The 15,434-nt window shown below is 29.9% G+C and overlaps 1 protein-coding gene across 1 annotated transcript; it reads right to left on the bottom strand.

Annotated features, from left to right (window-relative positions):
• Positions 1 to 733: 733 nt before the first annotated feature.
• LOC135928107 (uncharacterized) lies at positions 734 to 7,781 on the bottom strand. The gene is made up of 5 exons (XM_065464461.1): positions 7,399 to 7,781; positions 7,128 to 7,318; positions 6,274 to 7,070; positions 5,557 to 5,625; positions 734 to 1,681 (listed from the first exon to the last, which is right to left on the bottom strand). Exons 1-5 carry the CDS (start codon positions 7,779 to 7,781, stop codon positions 734 to 736), a joined length of 2,388 nt encoding a protein of 795 aa, XP_065320533.1.
• Between the last annotated feature and the right edge of the window lie 7,653 nt (positions 7,782 to 15,434).

Here is a 15,434-nt window from a genome sequence, read left to right as displayed (position 1 = left end):
TTTTTTAAAAATATTAAAGTTATATAAAATTAAAATATTTAGCATGAATGAAATTTGTTTTTGACATTTTAAAATAAAAAATACTGTCATTTATTTTATATAATATGCTATATAAAACAAAATTTTTATGTTACATATAAAAGATAAGTGGTGACAGACAACCCACTTTTTATATAATCGACCAGACCTGCTGTATCTTTTTATATTTTAGGGAATGTTATATAAATAGATGCATACAACTATAAAATTTTAGGTAAAAACTATCAAATAAGAAGCTTTAATATATAAATATCAGAGTTGCTAAAGTCCAATTATTTATTTTTTTAGCGCCCTCCTTTTTTTGAAAGTAGCTAAGTAGCGCTCTACTTAGCTACTTTCCAAAAATATAAATTTAACGAAAGTAGAACCATTATTTATATTTATTTATTTCTATAACTCATTTAATAGGTATCAGTTTTCATTGACATTTTATTCAGTATAATTAAACATAAGGTGCAACTTAATTACAAATGGCGATATATAATTACACGTTAAGAGATTGATGTGTACATAATACATTAGGAAGTTAAACAACACCTATTATATTAATCGTAAATATATATATAATCATATCTAACTGTCAAATATAATATATAATATGATAAAATATTACAATAGATTACTTCTTTACTACATTTCCCCCCTACGTTAATAGAGAGATGTCTATATCTCTTCAATCATTCGTTTCGGGGGCTTATGTGTTCGCCCTCGCCTTGGTCTCACACTCTCTCTGATCCCTGTCAGCGATCACGCGCTCCGTCGTATCTGATATCAAACGGTCTCTTAGCTGGTCAGCATGTTTCCGTATTACACGATCTGGGGTCTTGACTACATAGGAATATAATCCCTTTCTATCCTGAATCACCCCTTCTCTCCAACCCTTAGCGGTTTCATTCCTTACCCACACATGCTGACCAACGTCAAATTCCCTAAAATTGGAATGTGTTTCATGTTCTTGATTTTGTTTATCATTGGTTTTATCAATCTCCTTTCCCACCTCTGGTCTAGCCCAGTCTAGATTAGTTCTTATTTGACGACTAAACATAATCTTCGCTGGTGACCTACCCGTCGAACTATGTTCTCCCAGCCTATATGCTGCTACCGTTTGAGTTATCGCCTCTTGCGGGTCATTAATTGATTCTCGACTGGCATAATACATCCCTTTTAAGGTTCGAATGGTTCGTTCCGCCTGCCCATTAGTCTTCGGGTGGTACGGAGTTGAGCGAATGTGGCAAATGTTGTTTTCTTCACAAAATCGCTTAAATTCTATTGATATGAATTGAGGTCCATTATCCGTTACAATGCTTTTAGGTACCCCAAAGGTAGCAAACCACTTCTTTAATCTCGTTATCATCTCCTTCGCCGATGTGTTTCTCATCAGGTCTACCTCAGCCCATTTTGAGTATGAATCTACTCCCACTAGCCAATATAAAGAGTCACCGGTCCCGCAAAATCTAGATGTATACGTTCCCATGGCTCTTTGGTACAATTCCATGAGTATAGTGGTAACTCCATTACGTTCGGTCGATTTTTCTGACATCCAACACACAGCTTTATATACCGTTCTATGTCCTCTTCGCATTTCGGCCACCAACAATACAATCGAAAAATAGATTTCATCGCGTTCATTCCCGGATGTCCCCTATGTAGTGTTTTCAACACTGAATTCCTAAGCTTCGTAGGCATTATCAATCTACCATTTCGTTCAACTATTCCCCTGTCTACTGTTAATTCCTCTCGTTGGGTGTGAAGGATTACTAGCTCCGGTTCTTCTTTCCGATTAAAGCCTCTCCACCCAGTGTCTACATGGCCGGGGTGGGTAGGAGACAAATGCTTCCAAAATATATTGGCATTTTTGGGGGTTGGTATTAATTTTGGGGGTTGATATTAATTTTTTAGGGGTAGGCATTAATTATGGGGGATAGGTATTTATTTTTGAGGGGTAGTCTATCACTTGATTTATATTCTTTTTGAATCCAATAACTTATATGATATGATGTTTATCTAGTGTTGTTAAATGGTTGGTTGTGTAGTGCTCAGACCCGGGGTTTGGGTCTAAAATATCGACTAAACCAGCTCTGAACACGAACCCCGAGCACAGACCCGGGGTTTGTGCTCTGGGTTCAGACCCGAGGATTTTTTAATTATTAGTCCTGCTCCTGCAAAAGCTAGTTAGCTTCGGTTCTCAGCAGGGCATAGAAAATTATAATAAATGTATAGAAAGAGAATATAGAATTCGGTCATTTGATAATATAGAGAGATTAGAAAAAGATACAAATCTTTTGAATTATTGGGAAAATGTAAAGAATAGTATGCCAGAACTTTATAAGTTAGCTATAACTGTGCTAACAGTTCCAGCTATGCAGGTATCCGTAGAAAGAGCATTTTCTAGCCTTAAGTTTATACTCTCTGCGCAGAGAACTAAATTAAATCCTGAAATATTAGAAAATATTTTAGTTATCCGTTCTAATTCTCTTTTTAAAAATAAATAATATAAATTTCATTATATTTATGTGTTATTTTATTCCTCATTGTATTTGCGCATGTTTGTGTTTATCTTATTTATATATAAAATAAAAAAAATTGATTTGTCTAATTTATATTTACTAAGTTTAATAAAAATATCTATTAGATTATCATGGTTAAATTAAATAAGAAATTATAAAAAGATTTTTCTCTAATATTAATATATATGGTTTATTATTAAATTTTTTTTAAATCAAATTTATAAGAACCGGAACAAACCGAAAAGAACCGTTATAAATTATAAACCGAACCGATTTAATTTTTTTCAAAAAAAACCGAAATGGAACAAAACCTTTATAAAATTTTAAACTAAAAACCGTAACGAACCGAACCTCTATACTTAATAGTTCGAAACCCTGTTGAAAAGGGGTCGGCCAAATCGTGATCGATTTAACGAATTTCATTTAAATAATTATATTTATTCAAATAACACATTACATAAATATTATATTTAGAAATATTCATATAATAATTTTATAAAAAATCGGAAGTATTTATTTTTAGTAATTATGTAAAGAAATATTTTCTTTTATAAACAAATTTCTCCCCCCCCCCCCCATTATTTTAGCTTAATATGGCTCATAAAAAGTTAGATAAAATTATAACAAGAAAAATGGGGGGAAAAAAGTTCAAAATTTAAAAAAAAAGAGAAGTATAATTATGAACAATCGAAATTAGGGGGGTTGGTAAATTTAAAAAAATAATAATATTAAAGAACAAGAAAACAAGAGAAATTAGGGTGGGGTGGGGGGAGGAGGGTTGGAAAATTTAAAATAATACTTAGCAAAAATTTTTATTCTTTAAATTTTTTATTTATCCATCATTTTATTTTTTACTTTATCAAAAAATTTTTTCCCATATTTTAAAATAAATAAACAAAAAATTTTTTTTTTGCGATTTTATTTAATGAAAATAAACAATATTTAAATATATTTAGGCAATCGTTTTGTTTACAATACTGAAATTTATTATTAGGAAAAAAGGCAATATTTTTTTGTTTTAAATATTCTAAATTTAATAATTGTAAGCCAAAGCTTATTAAAAACGTTTTAAAAACTTATGACAGCTAGATAATATGATATTAGGCCCTCTGGGCCGCTGGCCAGAAACATTACTTTTTAAAAACTTCCGGCACTAATTTCATAGACCTGCAGAGGTGCCATTTGCACGGCCCGGCCTGGATTTTTTCTCAAATTTTTTTTCGAAAAGGCCTGTCCCGTTTCAGCTTTTTTAAAATAAATTTTCAGGCCTGACTCTATTTTAAAAAATATATTTTCAGACCAGGCCCAGATTTTTTTAAAAATATTATACTTATATTAGATTTATATAGCTAATAATGGCGATTTAAAATATTTGGTTTTAAAATATACGGTCCGCCTCGGATTATTTTTAAAATAAATTTTCAGGCCCGGCCTGGGTTAATTTAAAAAAATTAAAATAGGGGCCAGTGTACTCAGGTCGGGCTGAGCCGGACCAGCAGGTCTCTGACTAATTTATTAGGACCAATAATGGGGAATTATAAAATATATGGAATTATAATTAAACGACCCGAGATAAATTTTTTTATCCCGAAGCTAACTAGCTTTTGCAGGAGCAGGACTAAAAAATCCTCGGGTCTGAACCCCGAGCACAAACCCCGGGTCTGAACCCCGAGCACAAACCCCGGGTCTGTGCTCGGGGTTCGTGCTCATAGCAAGTATTAGCACAAATTTGGGTCGTATATTTTACGACCAAGCAAATTAACAACACTATGTTTATCGTAGATCTTATTCTGACAAATGAATTAAATAGTTATCTATTTATCAACAATTTTTTCTTTTTGAATTTTAAGCCTCTTTATTTATTTATTTACCATATTATTTTGCAATTTCACACTTATAATATTAATATTATGCTTATTTGATAATTTTCTAAAAGTATGGAGGTTAATAATATATATTATATTTTAAATAATATATTTCAGTTTCTATATATCAGTTAAGGATATAATAAATCATTTAAAATTTTAGCAAAATACTTTAAATATTATTATTAAAAATAAGATTTTCAGTAGGTAAACAAATTTTAACTATATTCTTTATTTAATAATTAGCAAACATCCAAAGTTATTGACTATTCCTAGATTATATTTTCTTCTCATTTAATGATCAATCCCAATGGAGAGACCCAAGCAACTCTTCCTTGAATTTTTTTAAAATATTTTTTGCGCATCTCTTTTTCTACAAATAAAAATGACTAAAATTTAAAATATATATAATTTATTTATTTTTCATCGCATCCCAAAAATAATAACATTTCCATATTGTCATCTTTCCTAGAGCGCGTCGATCAGAAAATATAATCTATAATCAAATAATCGTTCAACCCTAGCACTTGAGGGCAATGCAATATTAAATTTAACATATATTTTTTATATAAGAAAAATAAAATCATCAAAAATTGTCATTTGATTTTATAGATTTAAAAAAATGCGTCTAAAAGATTTTAAATAATACTATTTATTCCAAAAAAATCATCCCTTTTTAATGTGTCTAAAATTATAATAGTAATGGTTAAAATAAAAATTATGTAGGGGATAAGTGCCATAAATGGCTATGTTTGCTGACTGGCCAGGTCAACATCCTTTAACATTTTATCTATTTCACTAAAATTGTTTAAAATCTGAAAATAATTTCAATAAGTATTTTTTTAGAATGTTTTTACAAAATCTATTAATAGATATGGTTAATTTTAAACACGTTTAACATCCAGGTAATAATTTATAAAATATTGAGTCTGATGATAAAATGAAAATTTAATATTAATTATTTATTGTAATTTTTAATTTATACTATAGTTCTTGATTAATATCTTATATGTTTGAACTAGGCCTAAAAATATTTTCAAATAAACTCATCTTTCTCAAATATTAAAGATACAGCTTGATTCAAATTTTATTTTAAAATTAAAGATTGAGCTTTACAAATCGATATTAAATTTGTTTGATATTACTTTCATCTCGTTGATGCTACTAGTAGTCATATTTGTGATAAAACCTTCGGTATACCACAAATTTATACCCTATGTTAATTTTTTTATCGAGATTAAAATATTTTGCGAGATCAGGAAAAGAAAATTCTATATCATCATCATTTTCCAGGGAAATTACTTTGTCGATATGATCTGTACCCAAATTTTTTCAATATTAATCTCTTTTGAAAACTAGATTTATAATTGAGATTTTTAAATATATTATTCAAAAAAAAATTATATTATATAAAAAGAATATGATTATAGAATTACATAAATATATTTCATTAATTTTTATGTGTATTCGCTACTTTTCATATTAGTAGCCACCTACTTCTATAGCTATTATTTTTTTCTAAAGTAGCACGATTTAGCTATCGCTACTGAAAAAACACGCTATATTACTTTAACGACACTGATTATAACCAACAAAAAATTAATTGGGGTTTAGCCTAAATAGGCCTGAAAGGATGTAAATAAAATTTTGTTGTCAAATTATAAGTGGTAGCTAAACATAAGATTCTTTTTATCAAAATCACTATAGCATAGGGGTTTAGCGAATATGGTGGCCGAAGGTAGCTGAAAGTTATTTTTTTTTTGGGGGGGGGGGTATGGAATGATTTTTTAGGGGGGTTTGCCTCCATAAAATTTTCTGCCATGTAGACGCTGTCTCCACCCTTGCTCAATATGTTGTGCTACTCGCTTTAGTATTGGATCTTTAATTGAATTCTTGCGCAGGTTTCCCTCCGAGACCTGCATATCCTCTAAGTTTACGTTCCGAATCGCCAATGCATGCTTGGTATCCCGATTAGGTATGATATCGTGGAGCGGTAGCCTGGATAAGGCGTCTGCTATAACATTTTCCCGACCAGATCTATATTCCACGCTAAAGTCGTAAGCGACCATCTTCCAGGCCCAACGTGTCAGACGATTGTTCGATATCTTTGGCAGATCCCTCTTTTCCCCGAACAACCGTTCCAAGGGTTTATAGTCTGTCCGAAGTATAAATTTTCGACCGTAGATAAAGTTGTGGAATTTTTCTATTCCAAATAACAATGCCCTCGCTTCTTTATCGATAGGCGCATAATGTTTCTCCGACTGTAACAACGTCCGAGACGCGAATGCTATGGGTTTTTCTCCGTTTTGTGAAACCTTATGAAGTAAAACAGCCCCCAGTCCTGTATCTGACGCGTCACACTCCATAATCAACGGTAATTTAGCATTATATGGCGTTAAGGTTTCTTCTGTTGATAACAATGTCTTAACTTTATCGAAAGCCTCCTGCTCTACATTAGTCCAACACCATGGTACTTTTACACTAGTCAATCGATGTAACACAGCTGCTTCACTATGAAGATTGGGAATGAACCGTTCATGATACGTGACAAGCCCAAGAAATGAACGTAACTGATAAACATTCTTGGGGTTAGGTGCGGCCTGGATTGCTTTAACTTTATCTTCGCTTGGATGTACCCCATTTTTGTCGATAACGATACCTAAAAACGAAACAGATTCCCGTAGAAATTAAACTTTTTCAAATTTAGCTTTGAGACCTGCTTCCTGCAGCCTATCGAGTACTATTTTTAAATTAGCCAGATGTTCAGCGTCATTTTTGCCGGAGATAATTACATCGTCCAAATACACTCCAGTCATCGGGCATCTTTCAAAACATTGTCCATGTAACGCTGGAAAATAGTTGGTGTGCACGAAAGCCCAAACGGCATCCTTCGGTATCGAAAATATCCTTTATGTGTTGAGATGACCAAATAATCTTGGGACTCTGGCTCAACGGCCATTTGTAGATACGTCCTTTAAATCTATCACCGTAAAACGGTTCCCCCTTGAATCTTAACCAATAAGTCATCCAGCGTAGGAATAACGTGATGATCATATAATAGATGGGGATTTAAACTCACCTTGAAATCTGAGCAAATACGAATCTCGCCATTGTTTTTCCTGACATTTACTGTTGGGGTTGCCCATGGCACCCTAGTTATAGAGGAATCGATGGGCTCCAAAATCTCCGCAGCCACAAGGCGATCAAATACTAGTTCAACCGCTCTGCGTAATGGAAATGGCACTCGACGAGCTGGAAACGATTTTGGAATAGCCGTATCTTTTAATTGGAGTCGCACAGCGAAATTACGTATCAACCCCGGTTTGCTGTAAAAAACAGCTTTAAACTGTTTAGCTAACAAATGCCCCATTACGTCTTCCGTTGGTGACATCCTCGATCCGTGTGAGCATCGATTGTATTCGAACGGCCCATCGGGGCTTCAGCCCGCGGGGGCACCGATTGTATTCGAGCGGCCCATCTGGTCATCATTGGTTTGGTGGCAACTTGAAGTTATTGTTTTTCTATTCGTTTTGAGAACCTGTTGTATGCTTACCTGTCTCGGTAACTCAAACCCATGCTAAAATCCATGGCAACCCAAACAGAGGTAGGTCATTTGACTTTATTATAATAACTGATAAATTGCGAATTTCCTTCCCCACTTGCACACGAACCATGGCTTCACCCATAAGATCCAAAAGTTTATCTCCATAGGCTGCTAATGGGTTTGTGGAAGATGTTAGTGGTTTGCCAATTTTCTCCCAAATATTTAATCCTATAATAGAGGCTTATGCTCGTGTATCATAATCAAAAGTTACACTGTCCATTTATTTTGGCTGTGATCTTTGCCCTTTTATTTAATATCCTTGTCCAGAGATTATTAATTGAATCACTTGAGTGAAAATGTGGTTTCACTGAGTTTAGATTGCGATATACAGGCTTACTACGACAACATGCTGCGAAATGTCCTGTTCTTTGGCACTTAAAACATGTTTTGTCTTTAGCTGGGCATAAATATCTTTCATGCCAGCCGGCACAATTCTCATATTTATTATCGTAAAACTTGTTATTAGGCTTCCTATAATTAATGTCTCTCTTAACACACTCTTGTGAATTAGGCATTTTATGTTTGCAATCTTGCGGTCTGACTCTATTTACCAAGTCTTTCTTGATAGTCATTTCGTTTTGAGCATTTTCTGTTGCCGTGGCCATATCTAGCACGAACTGGAACGTCAGGGGCTTTTTGTTCACATCCAATGCTAAAGGATATTTATTCCTAAGTTCAACTTCAAGACCTGGTAGATCTATACCCGCAACTAATGGATCTCTTAACCGGCCGTCAACTTCTGACGGCGTAAAACAACACACTTTCGCAGTTATTTTGATTCTATTAGCGAACTCTCCAATTGGTTCATACTCATTCCTAATTAACCTTATGAAGTCTAATCTACTACCGAAAATGGTTTTATTCTTATCAAAAATATGTAGCGAGACACTCCTTATCTTATCAAATTTAGTTGTTAGAATGGTTTCAGGAAATAAATAGTGTTCGAGAATGTCAATGCCCTCAGCGCCAAAACTCACCATGAACAGGTCCTTATTTTCTTGATCGGTCGGTGTCCAGTTCTTTAGTCTTAACGTTGCGTCCCAAAATTGGAACCAACGTTGTATAGACCCATTAATTTGATATTTTTCTAACTTATCAATAATACTAGTATTTTTGGACTGAGGCATAATTTAGAAAATTAATAACTATTTTCTTACTTGTTTTAATTAGAATATTAGAATCCACGTAGTCGCCACTTTAACGAAAGTAGAAACATTATTTATATTTATTTATTTCTATAACTCATTTAATAGGTATCAGTTTTCATTGACATTTTATTCAGTATAATTAAACATAAGGTGCAACTTAATTACAAATGGCGATATATAATTACACGTTAAGAGATTGATGTGAACATAATACATTAGGAAGTTAAACAACACCTATTATATTAATCGTAAATATATATATATATAATCATATCGAACTGTCAAATATAATATATAATATGATAAAATATTACAATAGGTTACTTCTTTACTACAATAATTAATGTAACTATAAACATGAAATTAAAAATAATATCATAATAAATCATAATTTATTATTTAATTGAAATTGATTATGTTTTCAATTTGTAATTAATATTTCCAAATTGTATTATAAACCCAAATCATCTGGTGATTATGGGTATCTATATATATAATCCTGAAAAAATGTCAATCAAATTTAGCCAATAGTTTTCTTTTAAATATTATTTGTCCAATCAAAATGATTATAGCAAATTTGATCAATGGTAATCAACGTGAAAACTAATACCTTTATTCACAAATCACTTCCATAAAAACCATAACATATTACTCTATAACCATATCATTACAAAAAAAAAACCCAAAATTCCTTAGACTGTCAAAACTTAGTAGCTGCTCAAACTTCTAATGCTAATCATGGTAATTATTTTTATATAAATATTTAATCATTGAATCAATGTTTAACATTAGCCCCTCTAACTTCCAGTTCTGATGCCATAGCCCATCAAAATGTTACTTCAAATCAAGGTATTTATGATGTTTTTTATTTATAAAATTAACTTATATTTATTAGCTCCACAAATTACAAATTTTACTTCCCCTCTAACTTTAAGTTCTGATGCTATAGCCCATCAAAATGTTACTTCAAATCAAGGTATTTATTATGTTTTTATTTATAAGATTAACTTATATTTATTAGCTTCACAAATTACAAATTTTACTTCACCTCTAACTTCCAGTTCTGATGTCATAGCCCATCAAAATGTTACCTAAAATCTAGGTATTTATGATGTTTTTATTTATAAGATTAACTTATTTTTATTTATATTATTTTTATTTATAAGATTAACTTATTTTTATTAGCTCCACAAATTACAAATTTTACTTCACCTCTAACTTCCAGTTCTGATGCTATAGCCCATCAAAATGTTACATCAAATCAAGGTATTTATGATGTTTCTACATCAAAGTGTTACTTTAAATCTAGGTATTTATGATGTTTTTATTTATAAGATTAACTTATTTTTATTAGCTTCACAAATTACAAATTATACTTCACCTCTAACTTCCAGTTCTGATGCTATAGCCCATCAAAATGTTACTTCAAATCAAGGTATTTATGATGTTTTTATTTATAAGATTAATTTATATTAATTAGCTCGACAAATTACAAATTTTACTTCCCCTCTAACTTCCAGTTATGATGCTATAGCCCATCAAAATGTTACTTCAAATCAAGGTATTTATGATGTTTTTATTTATAAGATTAACTTATATTTATTAGCTCAACAAATTACAAATTTTACTTCCCCTCTTGATGCCGTAGCCCATCAAAATTTTACTTCAAATCAAGGTATTTATGATGTTTTTATTTATAAGATTAACTTATATTTATTAGCTCAACAAATTACAAATTTTACTTCTCCTCTAACTTCCAGTTATGATGCTATAGCCCATCAAAATGTTACTTCAAATCAAGGTATTTATGATGTTTTTATTTATAAGATTAACTTATATTAATTAGCTCAACAAATTACAAATTTTACTTCCCCTCTAACTTCCAGTTATGATGCTATAGCCCATCAAAATGTTACTTCAAATCAAGGTATTTATGATGTTTTTATTTATAAGATTGACTTATATTTATTAGCTCAACAAATTACAAATTTTACTTCCCCTCTTGATGCCGTAGCCCATCAAAATTTTACTTTAAATCAAGGTATTTATGATGTTTTTATTTATAAGATTAACTTATATTTATTAGCTCAACAAATTACAAATTTTACTTCCCCTCTAACTTCCAGTTCTGATGCCATAGCCCATCAAAATGTTACTTCAAATATAGGTATTTATGATTTATTTATAAGATTAACTTATAAATACAAATTACAAATTTTACATTAGCTCCTCAAACTTCTGGTTTTGCCATAGCCTTTCAAACTTTTATCTCAAATCAAAATAATTCAGGTGCTTTTTAAGTTATTAATTCAGATGTTGGAATTGAAAATATCCAATACACAAATTGACAATTACTAAATTATATTTTTAGGTAATGGTGATCTCCCTTTAGAAGTAGCCAATGTGTTAATAGATTTACATCAAAATATTAGTGGTAAAAATGTTTATAAGGCTATTTTTTTTAAATTTATTTTTAAAAAAATTTAAATACAGAATGTCATATATTATAATAACCCTTGATGTTTAATATAGCTAGGCTATTTTTTAATTATTTTTAGGTGTGACCCTAGAATAATTAAAAAATATTAACACATCTCTTGTAAAATAATTAGTTATTTATTTGTTCTATTTTTTTTTAAGTATCAGGTTCTGTCTGATCTTTTCATAAATATTCGATCTCCTTATTAATATATGATTTGCATCAAAATGAAATCCATATATTTGAAAAGCTTAGAACTCACCAGGTTCTAGAGGATATTGTTGCCGAAAATCCTTTAGAAACCAGGCATAGTATTTATAAAAAAAGTTCTAAACAAAAGATTTTTAGAAACTCCAAATATAAATTTGTATCCGGAGGCGATACACTCATATATTTCGATAAAGAGCATAATAGATAGACTATTACAAAAAAATCGGCCTTCTTTGCAGCAATCAATCGAGGAATTGTTCTATCGCCCGAATATATTACCACAAATAGGGGGCATATATTTTTAATTAATAATGATAATAATAATATATTGGTATTTGGTACATGTAGCATGCTAAAACTTATTGAAACATGTGATAATGATACAATATATATGGATGGTACATTTTATGTTGTACCACGACTTTATTACCAGTTATATACCATTCATGTTTTATATCAGCAGACTATGCTACCTTTAGCATATTCACTCCTTCCTGATAAGTCCAGAGCCACGTATATAGAATTATTTCAAATAATTCTAAGATACTGTGGAGAAAATAATATTATTTAATCCTAGATATAGACAGACAGATTATGAGGCCGCTGCAATATCTGCCCTAAGATTTGTTTTCCCTGCAATCGTCATTAATGGTTTATTTATTACATATATTTATTATAATTTTTTATAGGCTGTTTCTTCCATTTTTCCCAAGCCATATGGCCAAAATGTCAGGCATTAGGGTTAACAGTAGAATATAGAGACAATTCTACTGTTCACAAAGTAGTCCACAACTTTGCCCTTTGTCGTGAGGAAGATATCTCTCAAGTTAGAGCCTCGTGTCTTGCTATGTCGCAAGAAAATCCTTTGCTAATTAATTTTATGCAGTATATGCTTTATTTCCTTATAGCATATGAACTAGGTATTAAAAAGTGTAATATATATATATATACTAAATATATTTATAATTTAGATATCAAGTTAATGGACTTAGGACGAATAATCATTTAGAGGGCTATCATCATAGCTTAAAACGAAAAACACTTTGCGCGCATCCTAATATATATTCTTTAATAAATATTTTAAAAAGACATCAACATGCGAGTGAGCTTAAATATATTCAAATTAATACCAACATGCGAGTGAGCTTAAATATATTCTAATTAATAGCGGGTTGAATGTAAATAGAAAAAATCGTAAATATATTCAATTTAATATTTTAATAGATAATTTATATTCCCTTTATGAACGAGATATGGATGTATTTCATTTTTTAAATAATATATCTTATTTAATCAAATTTCAATCTTAACTCGCGTTTATTTACATTCATTTTATAAATATTTTGCAATATATTGTATATTTTATTTGCATTACCTTTTGTTTTATATTATGTTATTATAAAGTATAAATTTACAAATAATAGTTTTCGCGCATATTATATACTTCACTAATAAAGTAGTTGTTTCAATTGACCCAAAAATAATACACGTTAAAGTGGTTTATACATATTTTAAAATTAAGTAAAATTTTACTCTTAATAATTTATTCTACATTAGAAATAAATAAGTGTTTTATACATAACTTATGATATTCTATTTAATTTTAAATATAATTTTTTATATATTTTTGAGAAGGGAACATTGTTTAATAAATTATATTTGCTTTTGCTTTACCGCATCTACTTGAATATAAATAAATTTAAAATAATAATTATATATATATTAAAGTTTCACGCATGCACCAACTTGAATATAATTAAATTTAAAATATTAATTATATAGATGTTGAAGGGTAATTATTTAGTTGTGTATGGTATTAAATATACTTTATTAATAAATTATATATAAAATTTAAAATAGAGGTGCTTTTAAATATGGGTCATAGATTGGTCTGAATTTTTTTTTGCAGACATAGTCAGACCTGATCAAAAAACCATGGGTTGAAGGATAATTATTTAGTTTGTGTGTATGGTATTAAATATACTTTATTAATAAATTTTATATAAATTTAAGAGTAAAAGAGATAAAATTGTTGCAATGTATACTGTAATTTAATTCTTATAAACCCCTTACATAGGGTTTCCTGGGCTTGGGAAATATTTTTCACCATTAATATGGACTTGGACATAGATTGAGAAACATTTTTCATAATTATTATAGTCTAAAATTCCTGTAAATATTTTAATTTTAAATATGGGCTAGAAATTGGCCTGAAAATTTCTTTTGAAGACATGACAAGGCCAGATCAAAAACTAGGCCCATGTAACTTTCATATTCTGATTGTATTTATAAATGCATTGTGGCTTTTTATATATTTTATTTCAGTCCTCAACTATCAAAATTATTATGGTCTTTTATGGGTTTGAAATATTAGGCATGTGTAATATTTAACACAGAATATTTATATGGCCCTCAGGTAAAATCTAATTTAAATATATTTTTATTCAAAAAAATAGTATTCACTCTTAGTCTTAATGGGTTGGCCTTGGTTGGGGTGAGCTGGGTTAAAATAGACTAAAAAATAGATATAGTTTTCAGAGATTTACCCAGGGATTCGAACCGAACCCGAACCCGGAGAAGTGAACCCGGGTTTTTAGAAAAAAACTCTGAACCCGAACCGAACCTGAACCCCATTTATAAAATTTCCAAAACCCCGAACCGAACCCAAGAATTTTATTTGAACCCGGGTTCAATCGGGTTCAGTGTATTATTTAAAATCATATACTAATATATGTAAATACAAATATTATATTTTCAAATTTCCAATTAAATGAAGTCTTAATAAATTTTAAACAATTTAATTCATTTATGCCATTTTTAAATTTATTCTCGATTCCTATTGGAGTGTTAAAAAATTTTAAACAATTGAATTAATTTACGCCATTTATTTTTAAATTTTTATCTTATTATTCTTAAAGATTATTAATTAGAAGAAAATGGTTAACAAATCAAAGTAAAAATTATTATATTGTTAATTTAAAAAATTCTAAACATCTAACTTAAAAATTGTTAAATGTAGGGCAGTTTTTGTGAACTTATTAAAATGATTTTAAAATTTATATATGCTAATCATTTATTTTTGGTTCAGTTTAATTTTTACAAGATATTAATGAAGTGCATATTATAAATGAAATTAAATTTATAAATATCTCTTTTTTAATTCTGAAGTCATTGCTATTTAAAAAAATTGTTCTCTTTTTATAGATTTAAGATTAAAGATAAAGTCATATTTGATAAGCATTTTACCCTTAATAAAATAGAAAAAAAAATCAATATGTTCATATTGCAAAGTAAAAATGTCTGGTAATCACTTGTCAAATTTCGAAAGACACCTGGAAAGAAATCACAACAATGAATATATAAATTATTTCAATGAAAAAACCAAATATCAGGAATTGTTATTGGCAAAAAAACCTAAAATTAATATAGAAACCTTTTTTCCAAAAAAGCATATAAGTATAAATATATCATCTAATGATTTGATGAGTTCTATACTAGAACTTGTTACTGTAAATGGCCGGCCTTTATCAATTATTGAAGATTCGGGATTTCAAAGAATTATAAATCCACTCCTATCTGGGC

Source organism: Gordionus sp. m RMFG-2023, chromosome 1 (assembly GCF_954871325.1).
Source record: "Gordionus sp. m RMFG-2023 chromosome 1, tfGorSpeb1-WG-v2, whole genome shotgun sequence".
NCBI classification, from domain to species: Eukaryota; Metazoa; Nematomorpha; class Gordioida; order Chordodea; family Parachordodidae; genus Gordionus; species Gordionus sp. m RMFG-2023.
Note: the sequence above shows the minus strand (reverse complement) of the source record. Positions and strands in the feature narration are given on the sequence as shown.

What these genes read in the sequence shown, in the direction of transcription:
- LOC135928107 (XM_065464461.1), bottom strand. Translation starts at nt 7,781, where the DNA reads ATGGGGCATTTGTTAGCTAAACAGTTTAAAGCTGTTTTTTACAGCAAA. An exon ending in AAGATCCAATACTAAAGCGA is followed by an intron (nt 5,626 to 6,273) that starts GTAGCACAACAT and finishes AAATTAACATAG; the next exon opens with GGTATAAATTTGTGGTATAC. An exon ending in GTAGCATCAACGAGATGAAA is followed by an intron (nt 1,682 to 5,556) that starts GTAATATCAAAC and finishes AACACTACATAG; the next exon opens with GGGACATCCGGGAATGAACG.